The 21,244-nt window shown below is 37.6% G+C and overlaps 2 protein-coding genes across 3 annotated transcripts in view; one reads left to right on the top strand and one right to left on the bottom strand.

The window, feature by feature from the left end:
* LOC140145915 (uncharacterized) overlaps nucleotides 1-20,935 on the bottom strand; it is a 35,167-nt gene extending 14,232 nt beyond the window's left edge. The window contains exons 1-4 of one of the 2 annotated variants that reach the window (XM_072167638.1): nucleotides 20,698-20,935; nucleotides 7,846-7,992; nucleotides 3,714-4,130; nucleotides 428-587 (exon numbers count right to left, since the gene is read on the bottom strand). In XM_072167638.1, the coding sequence (XP_072023739.1) occupies nucleotides 428-587; nucleotides 3,714-4,119 (566 nt within the window). In that variant the 5' untranslated portion in view covers nucleotides 4,120-4,130; nucleotides 7,846-7,992; nucleotides 20,698-20,935. Of the gene's footprint in view, nucleotides 1-427; nucleotides 588-3,713; nucleotides 4,131-6,169; nucleotides 6,363-7,845; nucleotides 7,993-20,697 lie in introns of those variants that run through there. The other variant, XM_072167637.1, reaches the window with a different exon arrangement.
* On the top strand, nucleotides 14,233-15,081 carry LOC140138396 (uncharacterized). Its single transcript, XM_072160297.1, has one exon. The coding sequence runs from the start codon at nucleotides 14,233-14,235 to the stop codon at nucleotides 15,079-15,081; it is 849 nt and encodes a 282-aa protein (XP_072016398.1).
* Nucleotides 20,936-21,244: the final 309 nt, after the last annotated feature.

Raw genomic sequence — 21,244 nt, 5'->3', positions numbered from 1 at the left:
TCTTGGGTAAGGGACTTTACCTTACTTGCCCCTCTCTACCCAGGGGTGAAATGGGGAGCTGAGTTTTAGCCCTGGTGGTGCCATCGTGTTGTGCTCTTGGGCAAGGGACTTTACCTTACTTGCCCCTCTCTACCCAGGGGTGAAATGGGGAGCTGAGTTTTAGCCCTGGTGGTGCCATCGTGTTGTGCTCTTGGGCAAGGGACTTTACCTTACTTGCCTCTCTCTAACCAGGGGATCGGTTATGAATCTTGTCCATTGAGCACTGCCCAAAGGTATGAACATGCCTTGGACATTATATGGCAGCTGACATATTCTTATGACAGCGGAATAAATGTAAAGCGCTTTGATACATATGAAAGGTGCTGTATAAATACTAACATTTTATCCAATAAATATTGAACAGTCCCTTACTCATAAAAATACTTACGCCTGAATTGGGAATTTCTTTACTGCCACTTGACCACCATGTTTGTAGTCTGCCAGAAATACCACTCCAAATCTGCCTTGTCCAAGAGGATACTGCTCTTCTAAGTCACCTGAATTTATGACGACTGCATGCACTTGGCTCTCTACTGGTATTGCAAATTCTTCATAATGAGAATATATTATTAAAGACACATTCAGTGATCTCAGCGAAAATGTAAAAATTGAGATTTTGTATCAATTTACCTTGCAGGTATTTTTGAAATAAACAATTTGACTTAAAGCTATATTTTATCATTTGCTGAGAAGGACGCCCTCAATATTTGACAAAATTCTGTTTTTTACACTACCCTTTATTAAGCTAACATACCCTGCGAAATTCAAGACTTTAGGTGTTGCAGTTTTGACAAATTCCGAGATTTTGAATAAAACGACTGAACAAGATGTTTAATTATTACGATTGAAATATCAGTAAAATGCTTATATATGATATTCAAAAAACTGTACATACATGGCGAACGGGAGGCACAGGACCATCAAAAGAACTGATGTTAGTCAAGTTCGACGGAGTGGTTCGCATTGCCGACATATGCACCAGTGGCGTAGCGCGAGTCATCCTAGGGGGGAACCGGCCATTAATATTTGTAATCAAGTTTTGCTATCTATTGAAAATATCAAATAATTTGTGATATTTTCAATAGATAGCAAAACTTAATTATTAAGTGTTACTGTTAGTTTGATGAGGCCAACAAAAAAATATTGTTGTGTTGCCCTCAAGTGGGAAAATGGGAAAGTTGGGTCGGACGGTCAGATATTTAAAAAAAAAAAAATTTTCAAACCCAAATATTAAATAATGCTTCTTCAATAAAAAACATTTGTCAATTTTGACTACTAAAAACCTGTTAGACATCAATTAAAGACTAGTCTTTCAATAAAATATTAATTTTAAGTGAAAAACATTGATTTTTTGAACAAATCTGTAAAAATCATCATTCAAAAAAAAAAAAAAAAATGCAGACACTGATTTTTCAGGATTTAGGGTCGGGCGGTTGAGGGCAACACAACAATTTTATTTTTTGGCCTGATTGTTGTTGGGTGTACAGTATTGCTGATGACTATTTAAAATCTTTTTTGCTATCTACTGAAGATAGCTCAAACTAAGTGTTAGTTTGATGATTACTGTTTAGTATTTAGCGTTGTTGATGAATATTAATTTAAAATCAATTTTGCTATCTATAGAAGATAGATCAAACTAAGTGTTAGTTTGATGATTGCTGTTTAGTATTTAGCTTTGCTGATGACTATTAATTTAAAATCAATTTTTGCTATCTACAGAAGATAGATCAAACTAAGTGTTAGTTTGATGATTACTGTTTAGTATTTAGCTTTGTTGATGAATATTAATTTAAAATCAATTTTTGCTATCTACAGAAGATAGATCAAACTAAGTGTTAGTTTGATGATTGCTGTTTAGTGTTCAGCTTTGTTGATGACTGTTTAAAATCAATCTTCGCCATCTACTGAAGATAGCTCAAACTAAGTGTTGGTTTTGATGATTGTTATTTGGTGGTTAGCTTTGCTGATGACTGTTTAAAAATCAATTTTCGCCATCTACTGAAGATAGCAAAAACTAGGTGTTAGTTTGATGATTGCTGTTAAAAGCCATACTACAACATTTGCTGAGGAGGACGCCTCAATCTTTTTCAAAATTCTGTTTATACACGATTGTTATGTACTTTAGTAAACTAACATACCCTGCACAAATCAATACTCTATAGGTGCTGTAGTTTTTTCAAAATCTGAGATTTTGAATAAAACGCAGGAACCATCATTTTATTGTTATGATGGAAATATTAGTTGAACACGTACGAGATGTCCATAACACAGTATGTACATGACGTGCAGGCAGTCCTGACATATCAAAAGATCTGACACGACTCATGTTTGAATGAGTGGCTCGCATTGGCGACATATGCACTGGTATCAAATAGCGATTTTCTTTGTATTAACTCATCTGTTTGGGCATATCTGATAGTGAAAACTAACATTCATTTTATACCAACAAAAAAATACAATTCTATTTCTTATGGAAATATTATAATATGGCTTGAAGTGCTTAGCTTTGCTGATGACAGTTTATTATCAATTTTTGCTATCTACTGAAGATAGCACAAACTAAATCTTACTTTGACGATTGCTGATTAATATTTGTGATCAAATTTTGCTATCTACTGAAGATACACAAACTAAGTGTTAGTTTGATTATTGCTGTTAAATGATCAGCTTTGCTGATGACTATTTTATTATTATATTGAATTAATTTCAATTAATTTCAATTTTTGCTATCTACTGAAGATAGCTGAAACTAATAATGTTGTTTACTGTTCCGCTTTGCTGATGACTATTACTTTAAAATTAATTTTTGCTATCTACTGAAGATAGCACAAACTAAGTCTTCGTTTGATGATTGCTGTTAAGTGCTCAGCATTGCTGTTGACTACCGTAAACGTTCGCCTAATGGCGCCCCTGGGTTCCTTTCCCTTGGGGTAAAATTTATGTACAAATAGAGAGCTGCCTCCTCTAAAAATCCCAACAAGAATTACGGGTACGTGCCCTTATTTGCTGGTGGTATTGTTTATTGGAGGGCACTTTTAGTTTGTGTCTAAAACTCCAGTTATGTCAAGGGAGCCCATAGCGCCATTAGACGAACGTTTACGGTATTTCAATTAATTTCAATTTTTGCTATCTACTGAAGATAGCACAAACTAAGTGTTAGTTTGATAATTGCTGTTTAGTGTTTAGCTTTGCTGATGACTATTTAAAATCAATTTTTACTATCAACTGAAGATAGCACAAACTAAGTGTTAGTTTGATGATTGCTGTTTAGTGTTCAGCTTTGATGATGGCTATTTAAAATCAATTCCTTACAACTACTTTCACAGGATAATTCCCTTGAATATTATAATATTGTATGAAAAAACTTTTATACAGCAAGGTGACAAAAACAATGAAAATTATGAAAATTAATTATTTGTAATCAAAACGGGGATAAATATCACCCAAATAAACATATAAGGACCTACAATTTTCAATGGTCAAAAAAAAATTTTAGGCAAAGGAAGATATGTCATTATGCTACATATGATTAAGGAGAGTATTTGCATCCCATTCAAAACATTTTACCCTGGAATAAAAAATAGAATATATTGAAGAAAATTAGTTATAATGTTTTGTTTTTGGGTACACTCAGATGATCTCTTGATTTAAATTTTGTCACATAAAATTTGTACCTCTTTCTTTAACTCCTTGTTGCAACAGATATGGCTTGATGGCATTACTTAAGAGGTCAAATGCACTCCGTAGATCATCTGTTAAAGAGTTGAACTTCTCATCGATGTTAGATTTGGTCACAAATTTCTTCAATTTTCCTTTCTTGTCAAATTTATCCAAGTATGCATCAGCTTCCTTAATACGTTTATGCATGTAGCTTGAAGCTTTGCCAATATCCGACTGCAAACTAATCTTTCCCTCAAGCTTCTCATACTTCTGCAGTGTTTCTACAATTATACCAAGTTCCAGGACTAGACGCTCTTTGCCCTCTGCAAAATCTTCTCTAACTGCTTGTACTCGATAGTAAACATCTACACCTATTTCTATCAGGTCCTTGATGGTAAATAGCGTGTCCAAAATATTCATATTGAGTGAATCTAAATAAACAAATAATGTAAATAGAAAGAAATAAAGAATAGAACAATATAGTTTAGGTAGAGTAAAAATAAAAACATGTTTCTCATCCAGGTTTTGGACTTTTTTTTACTTTTCCAAATTTGTGGGCATATCCGCCTGGTCCCACTACTGGGCAAAGGCCTCTTCCAAATTCTGTTACTTTCTCCTGTCTCCTGCAATTCCTGTCCAGACTGCTATTCTCAAGTAACTGACCAGCTCATCTCTCCATCTAGCTCGAGGTCTTCCTCCCTTTCTTGTTCCATATAAACAGTTGCCACTGACAGCCACTCTGTTGCGAGTCCAGCCCACCTCCATTTAATTCTTTTTACTTTTGTTAACATCATCCTTTACTCTTGTTTGTTCCCCAATTCAGATGTTCTTTTTTCGGTCTCTTCTTGTATATCACAGGTGTACAAAAAACAAGGAGAGGTTACCGAATAGGGTGCAACTCTACTAGTTTCATTTTTTTATTTTTTGAAATTTGATAAACTTCACCAAATTTGACATTTGGGCAAAAATCAGGCTTTTTTATTATGATTTTTGGGCAAATTTAGCATTTTTTAACCATTTCTCAAAGTTGGTACAAGTTAAACAAAACAAAAAATAGGTCCTAGATATTTTTATCTAGTTTTTAAATATTGATAAAAACAATTTTTTGACTCAAGAATTTGTTTCGGTTACGTGGTCCGAAAAAATGTGGGCCAAAAACCTGTTTTTTTATAGATTTTCTTCAAAAATGAGCATTTTTGCCCAAATTTGACCTCACAGATGAATTCATCAAGTCTTTGCCATTCTAAATATGTATACTTTTATCTACTTAAAAGTAGTTATGAAGCCCAAAACCCCCAAACTTTCCATAATTCCATGGTTGAGACCACCCATACACTGAAAATTACAATTAGTCAAATTCGATGAAAAATTTGTCAAACAGGGGATATAAATTTGTCATTCAAGGTAATTTGTCGTTTGACTATAATCACATCTATTCGACAAATTGTACAAACTACCAGACAAATCATTTCATTCGCATGACGAATCAAAATTAGTGATTGACAAATTTTAATGATTGACAAATCTGTGTGAACAATATGTATTGGTCATGACGAATCCAGTTCGTCAGGAGATGAAGAATTGACAAGTTAATACACGTATGACGAATCGTGCCGACAAACTTTGTTGAACACGACTAATTAAATTTTATAGCTGACAAGTTCCATTGTGAATTAGCTAGAAGCAACGGGTTTCCGAGCCTACGTGCAAGACACCGCGTCGCCATTACCAGCATACATGAGCATGCAGACGATATACGTGAATCCCGGTTCGTGAAATTTGTCATCTGATCTATAGCTTGGACAGGTAAGAATTTGTTTTTGCCATGTTTCAATTGTAATATTTTGCACAGTGACTTTTGTGCACTGTAAATGTGACAACTAAGGCTGAAATTTTGGACCAAACCATGAAAACATTGACACGATGATTGATGTACGGCACCACACATGCACACCGTACTGCACTTAAGGTCGGATCGTCGGCTATCGTGTCATGCACCGAATCCCCTCAAAATTTCCTTAATTGTGCCCTATCCTGTTATAAATATCTTCCACAAATTACAGATCGGGGCATCATTTAAATCGTTCAGAATCCGCAAAAAACGAAATGTCAATTTTCACTAACTTAGCCGTCTCATTGATATTGCACAAATCACAATAGTATCGTGCATGTATGAATAAAATAATAACATTGCGTAGCATTGTTTCATTGAACATTTTGTCTGATTTTTCTGGGAAATTTTAGAATGCTATGAGTTGTACAGTAAGAATATATGAAATTCTCAGTGCTTTAACATTTAGCGAGCGACAAAATTCAACACACTCGTGCACAGCGGCTCCCCGGGCTCTTGAATTTGCAACCGGGAATTCAGCTGCGAGCATTCGCTACACTCATACACACACGTACACCGCTTATACGGAGCTATTTTGGCTCCCAGGTTTTCACTAGTTTTCGTGCACAATTAACTTACCAGTCAATTTGGTAAATATCCAATACCTCAAAGTCATAAATAAAGTGTAGATATGCATGTTTCTAAAACTGAACCATTATTATTGGGTTTTACGTGTCGGGTAAATTTCATGATTTCACCATGGACCTGTTCCATTAAACACTGTACAAACTACAACCAAATGAGCCCATGCAGCGCCGGGCATCGCCTAAAATTTTTTTTCCAATTGCGATAACACTGTTAGCACACCTCGCGAGCAAGCAAAAAGACCACGGCAGCCAGCAAAATTACGACAACAAGACTCCCTGTTTAGTGGAAAAAAGTTTTGTTTACCTTTTGAAGGATTTATCTGAATAGTGTTTTCCCACCCAGTGAAAGTATTAGTGTTTGGTCAGAGACTTTTGAAGTAGCAAAGATTGATTGTTGTAAATAGATCTTTCTTTATGAATGAAATTTGCCATCTGCTACGTAATATTTGGACACTTACACACTCAAAAGTGTTTTCTGTAAAAATGCCTAAAATAGGGATTTTCAGAATTATTGTCACAAAAATTGACTTAATGTAGACATTTTTTTAAATTGAAAGTTAAACACAACAAGATTACCTAAATTCTCTCGCCAGCTTTTGTTACTTTTCAGCTTCTTTAAGCAGAAATAAATTTTTAATGACATCAATATTTTCACAGACTAGAAACACATGCTATTACGTAATTAATGGACTTAGGCGAAAAAGCTGGCGAGAGATTTTAGATAATATTTATTTACAATTTTTCCGATAGTAAAAGTTGGAATCAGAGTTCAAGTTTTTGCTAGCAATAATTATTAGTCGTAAAATTAAGGTTGAACTAATTAATTGATATTCATTAATTAATGCAAATTAGCAACTCAAATATTTTGTGGTTTCAAGCATTGGGGTGTGTAGTTTACTCATAAAAATCAAGAGGTGTACACAAGGAGGCGGAATATTTTTTATAATTTTTTCCTTGCCGACGTGTGGGAACCGAGTTTCCTACCTTTAAGCTTACCGTGCACAAAAGTCACTGTGCAAATTATTACAGTTGAAACATGGCAAAAAAACCAAATTCTTTCCTGTCCTAGCTATAGATCAGATGACGAATTTCACGAACGGATTCATGAATAATCATCTGCATGCTTATTGCATGTAGGCCTATCATTATGCTGATAATGGCGGCGTGGTGGCAAATCACTGTCACTAATTTGTTAAGTGACAAATTAAACAAGCAAGCATGACAAGTTATTTTTTCAGCATGACAAATTAATTTTCATGCATGACAAATTAATTTTCTTGAATGACAAATTATTTCAGAAATTTGTCGTTTTAGACACTTTTTGCATGACAAATCAAAATTAGTCATACGGTGCATGTTCATGACAAATTATAGTTTGTCGTGCATATGAATGACAAATTGCATGACAAATTATAGTTTGTCGTTTTAGACATGCCGTATGACAATTTTTTATTTGTCAATTGACTAAAGTATATTTTCAGTGTAACCTTGTTGGAGTCTATCACACTGATGCACTCTATCCAGCATTTTGGCGGGCTGGACTCCTTCCTGATCATGCTAGGTACTTGCTAGTACATATAATACATGAAACAATATAAGATACATATGACATTGGTTTATAGCAAAGTGAAAAATCTGCAAATCTGAAATTTCTGTAAAATAACATACCTCTAATCTATCTGTCTTGGTTTACGTTGTGTTGTTCTTCCTACAAAAAGCGACGTTGTTTAATAATCATACTCTGGCTGTATGAGTCTCCTATATCTGTCCTGTCACCTGCATCCGTGTCCATGTAAAGCGAACTATGAAATCTAACTGATCAGAATATATGAGATACCGGTAATACATTTGGATCAATAGGATCACAATAGGGTAAAACATTTGAGTAACAGGTGCCGGTCATATTGTCAGACCAGGGGTTTGGGAAAATTGATTAAAAGTCGGACTTGCGACGAAGTCCGACAATTCCCTGGCCGTGGGTAGTGTGGCCGACAAAAAGGGAATGAATGAAATAAAATGGATAAGTCCCTCAAAAATTGAAGAGGGGATTTTGTGGCCTAATTAACAACAAATAAAAATCAATATGAAACAAGAAATATTGGCAAAAATCATTTTAATTTATATTCCTGCGCTTTCCTTTCATTTTACAAGCATCAAAATCTCATTTTAAAATATTGCACATTTTATTTTAATGGAAAACAGATAATTTATTAATGTCTGTATACTGCACTGAAGACATTTTTTTTTATGCAGCGAAATCTTATAAAATGAATTGCACTATTTTTAGATCAAGATATTTAGTTGAAATCTCATGCAAGCAAGAAAATAATGAACCTATAAAACCCCCATTTAAATTTATATCTAAATCCCCTGCACAATCGCGCCTGCAGATCAGCACCAAATCTGGCCAAGTAAATCGCTCCAAATCCAATGAATTGCACCCCAATCCCATCCTGTGTATTGATATCATAATAATCATATAGTGATGTGCGCCCATAATATGAGAGTAGCACAAGATGGCGACCTCCAGTAGTATAAAATAAACCAGTGTTATCTAATAAGAATATTAGATCTTTGTGTTCTGCGTAATCCATCCTGATATGTGTTCATAGTAAACACAATATGGTGATCAGAAGTGACTGGAGAAGAAGTCACAGCTGTTTTAACTGCTTGTAAGTGGGAGAAATAATCCCAGTAAAATTCGCACGAGTGAAAGGTGCAGAATTTTGAAGGCATGCACGACATGTCAACGTATCGCAAGTCATCTGGATCTGGATCTGGATCTGGATTGATAATCAGCACCGCCTCCTCTGGAGGATCACGCTAATGGGGGTTAGGGTCAGCTGTTTAGATACGCTGGATTAAATGTTCTTTAAGCCTTTCTTTAAAGGATGGTGTAGAAGGTGCCTCGATGACCGAGGGGGGCAGGGCATTCCAGTCGACAATTGTTTTGGGAAAATAAGAGTTCTTATATACTTCAGTTCTTGAGTTGAGATGTTTATATCTTGCAGAATGTAGCGAGTGCTCTTAGTTGGAATCAGCCGTTTATCCGCAGCAGTTACATGTAGATCACCCTTTCTGATTTTATACAGATTGGTGAGTCTAGCAGCTTCTCTTCTGTTTTGAAGAGATTGCCATTCTAGTTCTTGTAGCATAGATGTTACGCTGCTGTATCTGCTATAGTTACTACAAACAAACGGGCTGCAGAGCGCTGTACTTTTTCAAGTTTAGTAATATTTTTCTGTGTGTGCGGGTCCCAGATGGATGCTGCATATTCTAAAGTAGGTCTCACAATAGATTGATATGCTAGGATTTTTGTTTCCTTAGGTGCTGCGTAGAGGTTTCTCTTCACCAGACCCATGACGGAGTTAGCTTTCTTGACAGTATTGTCAATGTGGAGGTTCCACGACATTGAGCGAGAAATCTCAACGCCAAGGTATGGGTTTGAGTCGACTGATTTGAGTTTTTGCCCACATAAAAAATAGTCAAAGACTTGTGGTGTGAGCCTAGAACTAGTCATTCTTATCACAGTACATTTTGTAGGGTTAAATTGCATTAAAGGTCCGTAACCCGATCGACAGCATCATCCCCCCGATTTTTTTCAATGTTGATGAGGTTTTGGTATCGCATAATAGATACTATTTTTCTCATTACTATCCTGAAATTTGACGCTCCAATTCGATGTATTTCCGGAGAAATCATGAAACACAGCGGCGGCGACAAGTATACTCTTCGCTCGCACTTTACACGACACGGGAGTTTTGGGTAGTCATAGAATGAAATCGGAATAGATTCGGAAGATTTCACCCCAGTACCAATTAAGTCATAAAAATACATCAAATAGGCCCCTAATGTCAAACTATAGATGGCGCTATAATGATATAAAACAAAAAACAAAAATAAAGAAATACATAAGAGGCGCAATAAATAAGGAAACATGACCTATATTGTCAAGCATGATACGAGGAATATGAAAAAAAATTATGAGAGCACCTCCCCCCCATTAAAAAATTATTTAAAAAATAAAACAAAGAAAAATCATAAATATGTGAAAATGTGCATCATATAGCTAAAAATAAAGAAATAATTAAGCGAAGTAAATGCAGCATGGGCTATCTTGTCAAGAATGATAATGAGCGCAGTAATATGTAATGTTTTTTAAGATTAATCAGTATGAATAGAGGGTATAAAAGTGTACAGGGGCGAGCCGGTTTTCAGTGCCAAGGCGAACACTTCCTGTTTCCACCGGGACATACGCTCGGCCGTTGTTTCGTGATGCCTGACCAGAATGCAATTCGCGCGTACCAGTGTATTGGCTTGCTAATTATGCTAATTATTCACATTTATGCTGAAATTGTTCCCGTTTTCTCACATAGATGGATAAAGGGGACAATATTTGACATTGTATGTAAGTTTGAAGAGAATCCATATCCTAAACCGATAGGGTTACCCCCCTTTAACCATTTTTGCTGCCAAGTTTCAAGGTGGTGTAAATCATCTTGCAGAATCTTGTGGTCAGACTTATTGCGAATTGTGTGATATATTAAACAGTCATCCGCAAAGAGACGCACTTGCGAATTAATGGACTGCGGCAAATCATTAATATAGAGGAGAAATAGGAGCGGCCCCATCACTGTGCCTTGCGGAACTCCTGATATTACATTCTCAGCTGTGGATTCGGTTCCATCAACAACTACTTTTTGGATGCGACCGGTAAGAAATGACTCAATCCAATTATAAGTTGAGCCACGAATACCCAGATGGTCTAGCTTTGACATGAGGCGGCGGTGAGGTACTGTGTCAAAGGCTTTTCGGAAGTCTAGCACTATGACATCAGTCTGGTTTCCTTGATCAATATAGTAGGCAAGATCATCGACCGTTTCAAGTAGCTGGGATTCGCAGGACCGCTTTCGATTTGAAATCCATGCTGGACATTTGTTAAGATGTCATGCGCTTCACAGTGATTTATAATGTGCTTAAATATACAATGTTCCATAAGTTTACAGCACACTGAAGTTAAAGAAACAGGGCGATGGTTGGATGGTAGTGACCGATCTCCTTTTTAAACAGAGGTGTGATAAGTGCTGTCTGCCAATCAGCTGGTAGGGTGCCCGTTTGAAGACTCTCGTGAACAATGCCTGGAGAAGGGCGCTGTTTGTTCTGCACATTCCTTCAGTATTCTAATCGGTATGTTATCTGGCCCTGATGCTTTGTTAGGGTTGAGTTCAAGAAGTAGTTTCAGTATACCGTCACAGGAAAACACAAGAGGAGGAATTGTAGGTAAACTATCTCCACTCATCTCGGGTAGGTCTTCAGTTGTTTCCTGAGTAAAGACTGATTTGAAATAGTTCGATAACACATTTGCTTTCCCCAGCGGATCAGAAGCGATGTTGCTACCTGATTTTAATGGGCTAACACCACATCTGTCTGTCCGGAGATTTTGACATATTTGAAGGCCTTTTTGCTATCATCCTGATCAGGACTGAAGATTTCCATAAGGTGGGAGTTCTGAGCTTCACGAAGAGCTTTGTTGTATTGTTTTCTGTAGTCACGAAATTTCTTCCATAGTCTTTCATTGCCAGTCTTTTTTGCTTTATTATAAAGTCTCTGTTGTTTATTCCTCATTCTGTGTAGTTTCCTGTTGAACCACGGTGTATTATGTCTTGTGGTGCTCATCTTGCTGGGGACATATTTATCCATGAGCATGAATAAATTATTTTTAAAGTCAGTCCAGTTGTTCTCCACTGTCCGTTCATTACAGTTTTGTAGGTAACCCTCAACGTAATCGCCAAGATCCATTTTCAAACTGTCTAGATCTCCTTGGAATACATAAAGATCTTACGTGGAGGTTTCTTATGTATTTCAGGCTTTAGAGATGAATCCACTAGGACCGCTTCATGGTCGCTAAACCCAGGCATTACACTGATATTATCAATGAGTGAGCTATTTGATGTGAAAAATAAGTCTAATACATTTGCTGTTGTTCTGGTGACTCTTGTTGGTTCTAATTGGATCTGGTCCAAGTTGAACTTATGACAAATATCAATCATATACTCCGACTGGCGTGGTCTAGTTGCCCGGCCATGACTTGGTGGTTTTCCCAACTCACGTCTGGGAGGTTGAAATCCCCACATAGCCATAAGTTATGTTGGTCTCTGTGCTTCTGCTGGAGATCACATAGGACTGTATCGAGATTTTCAAATGAGCTACAACTTTTCTCACTCGGTGAGCCATAGAAAGCTACTACATGGAGCAACTTCTGGCCCTTGATTTTAATTTGCACTACCATAGCACTTCCATTAGAGGACAGATTTTCCAGAAGTGTCGCTGGAATTTCTTCCTTCACAAGGACGAAAATACCAAGGCCGGTGTTATTTGTAAAGGCCCTGTAGCCTGGAGGGAAAAGTTCATTGTAGTTTCCTTTGAAAGAACTGGTAAGTTTAGACTCTGTTCCAACTATAATATCAGGTTTCAGGGAGTCAGCTGAGTGAAGGAGTTGCTGTTTCTTACTCTTAATCCCTTGAAAGTTTGCCGACAGAATACGGAGGGAGGAGCGTTTCTGGACTTTCTTCCGGGTAGTGTGAATAGGCGAGGAAGTAGCTTTAGGTACTGGACCCTTGCCATGTTTCTCTGGACTCATACTACACGTGTCCTCGATATCTAAGCTAGCAAAACTGTTTGATGTGTTTATGGACCAATTTGAAAACAATGATGTGCTGAAGTTTGGTAAGCCACATGAGCAACAATACCAAGAGATATTAGATGTAATCCTTCATAAACACATGTTGGCATGTTCATGCAATCTTGATGGAACCAAACTTGGCATTGATACGCATACACCAGCCGTTTGCCATGTTACATTGTTCTCGCAAATACCACATGGATATTTTACTTTACGGGCTCTTCTATACGGTCCTGGATTTAATTCAAGGTCCCACGAGTTAAGAAGGATTAGCATAAACAAGTATCCCTCTTTCATCTTCAATTGTTTTGGAGTATATTTCCATAGTGATTTAGTGTTCATACAAGAGAATAAGATACATGTGTTATCATAACGTGGTTGATGAAATGATGATACATTTGGTGATGAAATACCATACTCTGGTTTGGTGAAGTTGAGCTCAATCTCTTCATACTTTACAGATGAAGTAACAGCAATTCTGATAAATAATGTTAACAGGCAAAACAATAGCACTTGCACAGAATTTCCCATTTTAATGTCGACTATTGGAAGCCCCACCCCCCATAGGGAACTTAGCTATACATGGTCGCCATCTTGGTTTTCATGACAAACTGTTGAATTCTGCACCAGGTTGAACGTTGCAAACAAGGTCTCAAAATTGCAGCTCCAGGTATTGGTCTGGTAACTTGTGCGAAGAAATTGTGATAACCGATGCTGTTTGGATGGAATACACCAGCTTTCACACTCCCAGATGATGTTATTCTAGGGTTTATGGGAGCTTTTTTTCCCTTGAAATATTTCGCACGTCCGACTTGATCAGCTGACCCTTGACCCTCATGCAAGTAGTAATAAGGGTATATAGTAAGCGTCAAATTTGAGCTAGAAAGCGTAATGAATAGCCTTGCAAGAAGTCGTAAGCTTCTTAAAAAGTAGCAAGAAGCTGTAAGCTTATTTAATAAAACTGAGCAGGCTAGTAAAAGTAAACCTGTCTGTGATTAAAAAAAATCAAGTCAAGTGACTGATTTTGACAGGAGCGCTTCGAGCGGCTTTCTTGATTTCAGCTAAAAATCAAGCCGGTGGCGCGTCCCTTAGGCGAACAAATACACGTTCAATTACACACATCAGTCATTTGCGCTTCGCGGCTTTCTTGATCTCAGCTTAAGATCAAGCCGGATGCGCTTCGAAAGCGAGTCAAATACACACGCATGACATACAACGGCCTTTCTTGGTTGGTGGTCAAAACCAAGATTCCTGAGTTTTCAGGAGCTCGCTTGGCGCCTTTCTTGATTTTCGGGTTAAAATCAAGCGCGCTTCGATACAGCGATTTAGAAATTAGGTGAATCGTACATAGTTAAAACACAAATAGTACAGCCATGGCCGATCAGGCAGTAGTAGCTAGTCGAATAACACTCTCACAACCAGAACCATTGGTTTTAGAGGGGAATCTCTCTGAGAATTGGAAAAAATTCAAACAAAGGTTTGAATTGTTTAGGGTGGCATCAGGTTTAACGGAAAGTACCGATGCACAACAAACATCAACATTTCTCCACGTAGTGGGTGATGAGGCTCTGAGCCTATACAATACATTTGAATTCACAAATGAGGATGACAAAATGAAACTAGAGCCAGTAATGCTGAAGTACGAGCAGTACTGTGCACCCAAGAAGAACGTAACATACCAAAGGTACTTGTTCTTTTCTCGTCATCAAGATGCAAATGAAAACATTGATCAGTATGTGACAGAGCTCCGTACTCGTAGCCAATCCTGTGAGTTTGATACGCTCAAGGATGGACTGATCAGAGACATGATAGTTTTAGGGGCCAAAGACAATAAGTTGAGAGAAAATTTACTTCAAGAAGCTGATCTAACATTGGATACTGCATTAAAAAAGTGCAGAGCAAAAGAGCAATCACGAAAGCAGGCTAAAGAATTAGTCAAATCAGGTACATCATCACATGTTGACACGGTCAATAGAAATAAAAGACCTACTAGATCTAGACAACAACAGCCACAAGCTAGGCAACAGTCATATCAAAAGACAAACCCACATCAGAAAACTGAAAGTTCAAGTTCAAAATGTGGAAGATGTGGAAAGCACCACAAAAACAAAGATGAGTGCAAAGCGCTAAAAATAGAATGCTTCAAATGTGGCAAAAAAGGGGCATTTCGCAACCTTCTGTCTTTCCAAAAAGTCTCAACAAAGCAGAAGCAAAGTAGATGAAATAAATGAAAGCGATTCAGATCAAGAATACTTTGTTGACATTCATGCGATCACTCATGAGCTCACAACACGGAAAGCGTGATGAGTGGGTTGTTAAGCTACCAGTAAACAAGCACAATGTTTCATTGAAACTAGACACCGGTGCTCACGTCAACATATTACCTCACTCAGTGTATAAGAAACTGAAACCCAGACCAAAACTGCAGAAAAGTTTTGTGAAACTTAGGGATATTCTGGTACAGTCATTCCAGTTCTTGGTAGATGTAAAGCAGAAATAAAACACAAAGGCAAAACACAAGAACTATCGTTCATAGTCATACCTAACCAAACAAGACAAGGCGTCAAATTTAGACCAGTGCTTGGGTTAAAGGCGTGTGAGTCATTGGGTCTCATTAAGTTAGTTTGGAATGTGGAGGTAGACTCAGTTGAAGATGAACTGACAGATACTGTTATGGAAGAATTTAGCCATGTCTTTAAAGGGCTTGGATGTCTACCAGATACACATACAATACATGTAGATCCCTCAGTACCACCAGTACAACATATGCTTGTAGAAAAATTCCATTCAAATTGCGTGACAAAGTCAAAGCTGAATTGCAAAGAATGGAGAGTATTGGTGTTATAGTCAAGCAAGAAGAACCTACTGACTGGGTCAGTAGCCTAGTAACAGTAAAAAAGAAAAATGGTGATATTCGGGTATGTCTCGATCCTCGTAACTTGAATAAGGCTATAAAGCGTGAGCATTTCAAGCTACCATCACGCGAGGAGATAATGGCTGAATTTGCTGGAGCAAAGTATTTCAGTAAATTAGATGCCTCATCAGGGTTTTGGCAAATAAAGCTTGATGCAGAAAGCAGTAAACTTACATGCTTTATCACACCCTTCGGTAGATACTGATATTTGAGATTACCATTTGGGTTAAATATGGCACCTGAAGCCTACCACCAGAAGATTCATAGACTGTTTGAATCAATAGATGGGGTAAATACAATGATGGATGACATTATTGTATGGGGAGCTACTCGTGAAGAGCACGATACTCGCCTGCAAAGTACTAGAAACCGCTTCTAAAAATAACATGAAGCTAAATAGAAGCAAGTGTGAGTTTGGAGTAACCAAACTGATCTTCATGGGAGATCTTATCACTGATCAAGGCATTATGGCAGATCCAAGTAAGATTAGTGCCATAACCAACATGCCGCGCCCTCAGCAGAAAGCTGATCTTCAAAGATTTTTGGGCATGACAAATTACTTAGCCAAATTTGTGCCAGAACTGTCATCAATGACAGCACCTATGAGAGAACTGCTTGATCAGCAGAATGAGTGGATTTGGGGTGATGCGCAAGAAAAGTCTTGGCACCGAGTGAAGAAAGTGCTTTCTTCAGCCCCTGTGCTTAAGTTTTATAATCCAGACAAACAATGCAAAGTATCTGCTGATGCATCTAAAGATGGTCTAGGAGCAGTCTTACTCCAACAACATGATGATGAGCAGTGGGCACCAATAGCCTATGCATCTCGTGCAATGACAAGTGCTGAAACGCGATATGCGCAAATCGAGAAAGAATGTTTAGCATTGACATTTGCATGCGAAAGCGATTTCATCAGTTCCTGTATGGTCAGAAAGTACAAGCTGAAACGGACCACAAACCGTTGGTAGCAATATTTAAGAAGCCACTTTCTGAAAGTCCGCTAAGATTACAGTTGATGCGCATTAGATTGCAAAGATATGATCTTGAGTTAGAGTACACACCAGGTAAACTGTTATTTACAGCTGACGCTCTCTCTCGAGCTGTAGATATTAATGCATCATCGCATTCTGATGAAAGTATGGAAGATGACATAGATGTTTATGTTGATATGATCATGACATCACTTCCAGTAACCACAAGCTCAACTAAGAAAATCAAAGAAGAAACTTTGATAGATCCTGTGCTGCAAAAGCTAACTAAAGCCATAATGGAAGGATGGCCAGTACAGAGACAACAGTGTCCAGTAGAAATCAGAGATTTCTGGAACTACAGAGATGAATTGTCAGTGGTAGAAAATCTGATCTTAAAGGGTAATAGATTAGTAATACCTACAAGTCTGCAAAGAGAGCTGTTGCAACAAATTCACAAGGGTCATTTGGGCATGGAAAAGTGTAAGCGCCGTGCTAGAGAAGTTATTTTTTGGCCTTGTTTGAATGCTGACATAGATGATATGCTACAAACATGTTCAACATGCATGAGTAACAGAAAGAAGCAACAGGCAGAACCACTGAAATCACATGAAATACCACAAGTTCCATGGGAAAAAGTTGGAATGGATCTCTTCACTGTAAACAGAAAAGACTACTTAGCAGTGGTAGACTATCATTCTCAGTATATTGAGATCTCCACACTTACCAGTACTACAAGCAGAGCTGTAATAAATATAGTGAAATCTATATTTTCCAGACATGGAACACCTGTTCAAGTCATAAGTGATAATGGTCCTCAATTCTCAAGTCAAGAATTTAGAGAGTTTGCAAAGGAGTGGGACTTCGATGACACTACATCAAGTCCTCACTTTCCATCGTCTAATGGACAAGCAGAAAATGCTGTGAAGATAATGAAAAACATGATAATGAAAGTAACTAGTACTCGTGAAGATATTTATCAAGCTCTTCAAGTATACAGAAGTACACCTCTGGAACATGGTAAATCCCCAGCAGAGTTACTGTTCAACAGACGTATCAGATCAAATCTTCCAGTAGCTAAAAAGTTACTTGAGAACCAGTCGCCCAGCTCTAATGTGGTTGAAAAGAAAAAAGAGCTGAAAAAGAGACAAAAGACTAACTATGACAAAAAAGCAAAAGCTGTGCCTTTTGAAACATTGAAAAAAGAAGCTACAGTTAGACTACAAAACATGGAGAAACCAACCATGAACAAACCACAATGGTCACTCAAAGGAGTAGTTGTGGAAGTTCTCCCAAACCGTTCCTACAAGGTGAGAACTGAATCCGTGAAGTCCTCAGAAGAAACAGACGTCATCTGTTGGCAACAACTGAGCCAGAGGAGGAAGATGAATGGTACGACGCAGACGACCAACCAGTAGTTGATCCGCAAGCACCTGCACAACCAGTACCAGAAGGGAACAACAACCAACCAGCTGCGCAACCAGATGTGAACAACCATCCACCTGAGATCCGCAGAAATACAAGAGTCCGGAAGCCTAATCCGAAGTACAGCAGTGATGTGTATGATTGCACATAGAACTCTTGAACATTAATTTTGTGTACCACGAGTCTGTGAACTCTGAACTGAAGAACTTTAAAACTTGTTATGGTACACATGTCTGATATATAATCACACTTTAATTATACAAAAGTGAAGACAAGAACTGATTGTTTTTTCTAAATCACTTTATTCAGTCAAAATTTGGTATCATTTCAAAATTTTGTGAGTTAATTGAAGTTGTAAGTTTTCAATAATTTAAGCGTTTTCACATGTTGTGACATGTTAACTTAATCAACCGAAATGCTTGGTTGTGCTCGATAAGCATTTTTTCCTGAATTGGATAATTTATGTCACATTGGACTTTTGAGATATTAGAATTTCAGATGTCAAGTTATTTAGTAACTTCCTATCTTTTAAAGGAGGGAAGGTGTATTGATATCATAATAATCATATAGTGATGTGCGCCCATAATATGAGAGTAGCACAAGATGGCGACCTCCAGTAGTAAATAAACCAGTGTTATCTAATAAGAATATTAGATCTTTGTGTTCTGCGTAATCCATCCTGATATGTGTTCATAGTAAACACAATATCCTGGGCCCCAACTAAAATCCAAAATGGCGTCTTTCCCTAACATTAAATAATAAAAATAAACACCGCGCAGCGTTACTACCGCTACTGGCCTCGAGAAGTTTTCCAGCCCCAAGAGAATTGGAAATCATTAAAAACTGGGGCTTAACGCTACCCCAAAAAACGTAATTCACTAAACGTACAGCCAAATGAAATCACAAACACTAACGCCCTAACTAAATACCGGTGGGAGTCCTGCCACGGCTCCCGAGCACTGCCACCACCCATATTGTGTAACTAATCTGTGGTCTATCTCCGAGCAGAGAAGTTAACAATATTAAAACAAAATGGGACCCAGAATAAAATGAAGTGCAACATCGGACCAAAAACGACTCAGTTATCGCCAGATCAAGTATGTACCGCGGACTCAAACCTGCACGGAACTTAAACCACCCTAAAAACCCAAGACTTTCATTCATGACTTCCAATATAGAGTACTTTTCGTTATTCTGTCCAGAAAATTGCCAGCTCTCAAGGAAACCAGCAAGACAAAAATTTAGAAAACATCTCAAGTAGGGTAGTCATAAATGAAAGCCATACTCAGCTCCCAGGCTGAAATTTTGATACCCTAAATTTTAACATCCCCAAAAATTTAACTAAGGCCTAAACATGAGATTTCAATAAATATTTGTCCTTTTAAATATATTTTTGATGAAACGCGACAATAAAAACAAAATAATAAATTGCGACCTAATTTCAAAACCGATTGCATATCTAGTTTTCATGTACATGCTCTCAACAATAAACACTGAAGGTTTTAAGCCCGCTCCCAGGACACAAATCACAACCAGCCAGCCCGGTTTGACAACCCAAGTCTTAGTCAGATTAGGTGCAAAACCACGGCCTCGGAAAGAAATTTCCGCGCGCCAGATTTGAGGAATTTGCATACCCAGGGAACTAAAAAAAATGCAAGTTGCGCTTTAGCCTAAAAAAATTGTGAGACTGCGTAAACGCATCATTCACAAAGGACACGGCAACCGCCCCCGGCTGTAACCTTCAATGTGTTAAGCGTGCATGAATGAAAACCCAAAAATACAAACAAATTTTGAAATGCATAGGGAAAATTTAACTGATGGAAATCAAAAACATGAAATTTAATTAGACTTGACACACCCAGATTTTACTAGGCAAATAAATTTTGCAAGCTTAGACCTGCCACGCCCAGTTAATTTTGCCAGGCAAAAATTTGTTTTCAAGTCTAAGTTTCCCCCACAAATTTGCCATCTCAACACCCTGAGTAATTTTAGTCTCTAGAGAAATGAATGAAAACCAATTTGAAAACTGAGAATACAATTTTCTCATTCCCAGATACAACGAACAACCATTGCTCGAAACTGCTCACGTGGCGTCATCAGCAATCTCCAGAACAACAACAGCTCAAGAAAAACAAAATTTAAAACCGAGAATACAATTTTTCTCATTCTCAGCTACAAAGAACAACCCTTGTTCGAAACTGCTGCCAATTATCAGCTATCTCAAGAACAATGACGGCTCAAAAACAATTTAAAACTGAGAATTCAATTTCCTTACTCTCAGCAACAAAGAACAACCATTGCTCGAAACTGCTGTGTGGCGTCATCAGCAATCTCCAGAACAACGACAGCTCAAGAAAAATAACAAACTCGTCACAAAAATCTTGTCCATCAAGAAAAACAAAATCCAGGCAACAAGTCATGTTAACACAACCTGTGTGAAACATTAAACAGCCAAAGCTTTAAATCCATATCAAAAATAATTCATTTCTCCAAATACCCAAAAATCACTCAAGTAATAATGCACCACTCTTTACCTTTAGATCTGCATGCATGGCTGGCAAAACTCAGACTGATGAGAAAAATCAAATTGTCTAAGAACTCCCATCAAGCACACAAAGGGAAAAAACAGGTGCAAAATATTGATTCCAAAAATTGATTGCCAAATCCCAACTAAATTTTGTCGCCCTCTCTTGACAACCCAATTTAAATCTCCCTCCAACTTAAAATGAGGGCAGTATTCCTGAAAATAAATGGTGCCAAACCAGAGGGTGAGAAACTTGTACAAAATGCCAAACGCAATTCGTAACAATATGGCATGTTGTTGCTGAATAGCTCCACTTTTGCACATAATTTATATGCTAAAATTGATAGCCCCAGGTTCCTAAAAAATACATGTACTTGCATACATGCAACGCCAATGTGTGTACACGTTGCTATGGAAATGTTAGCTACATTAATTAGTAACGCTGAATTGATTCTTGAAAGGATCATTAATAATTTATGATAATTAAAGGTCTATTCTGTTATTTGCTCATCCGGAGGATCGTAAAATTCAGATTTTGACACCTTTGTCAGTGTCAT

Source organism: Amphiura filiformis, chromosome 2, assembly GCF_039555335.1.
Source record: "Amphiura filiformis chromosome 2, Afil_fr2py, whole genome shotgun sequence".
In the NCBI taxonomy this organism is placed as follows: domain Eukaryota; kingdom Metazoa; phylum Echinodermata; class Ophiuroidea; order Amphilepidida; family Amphiuridae; genus Amphiura; species Amphiura filiformis.
Note: the sequence above shows the minus strand (reverse complement) of the source record. Positions and strands in the feature narration are given on the sequence as shown.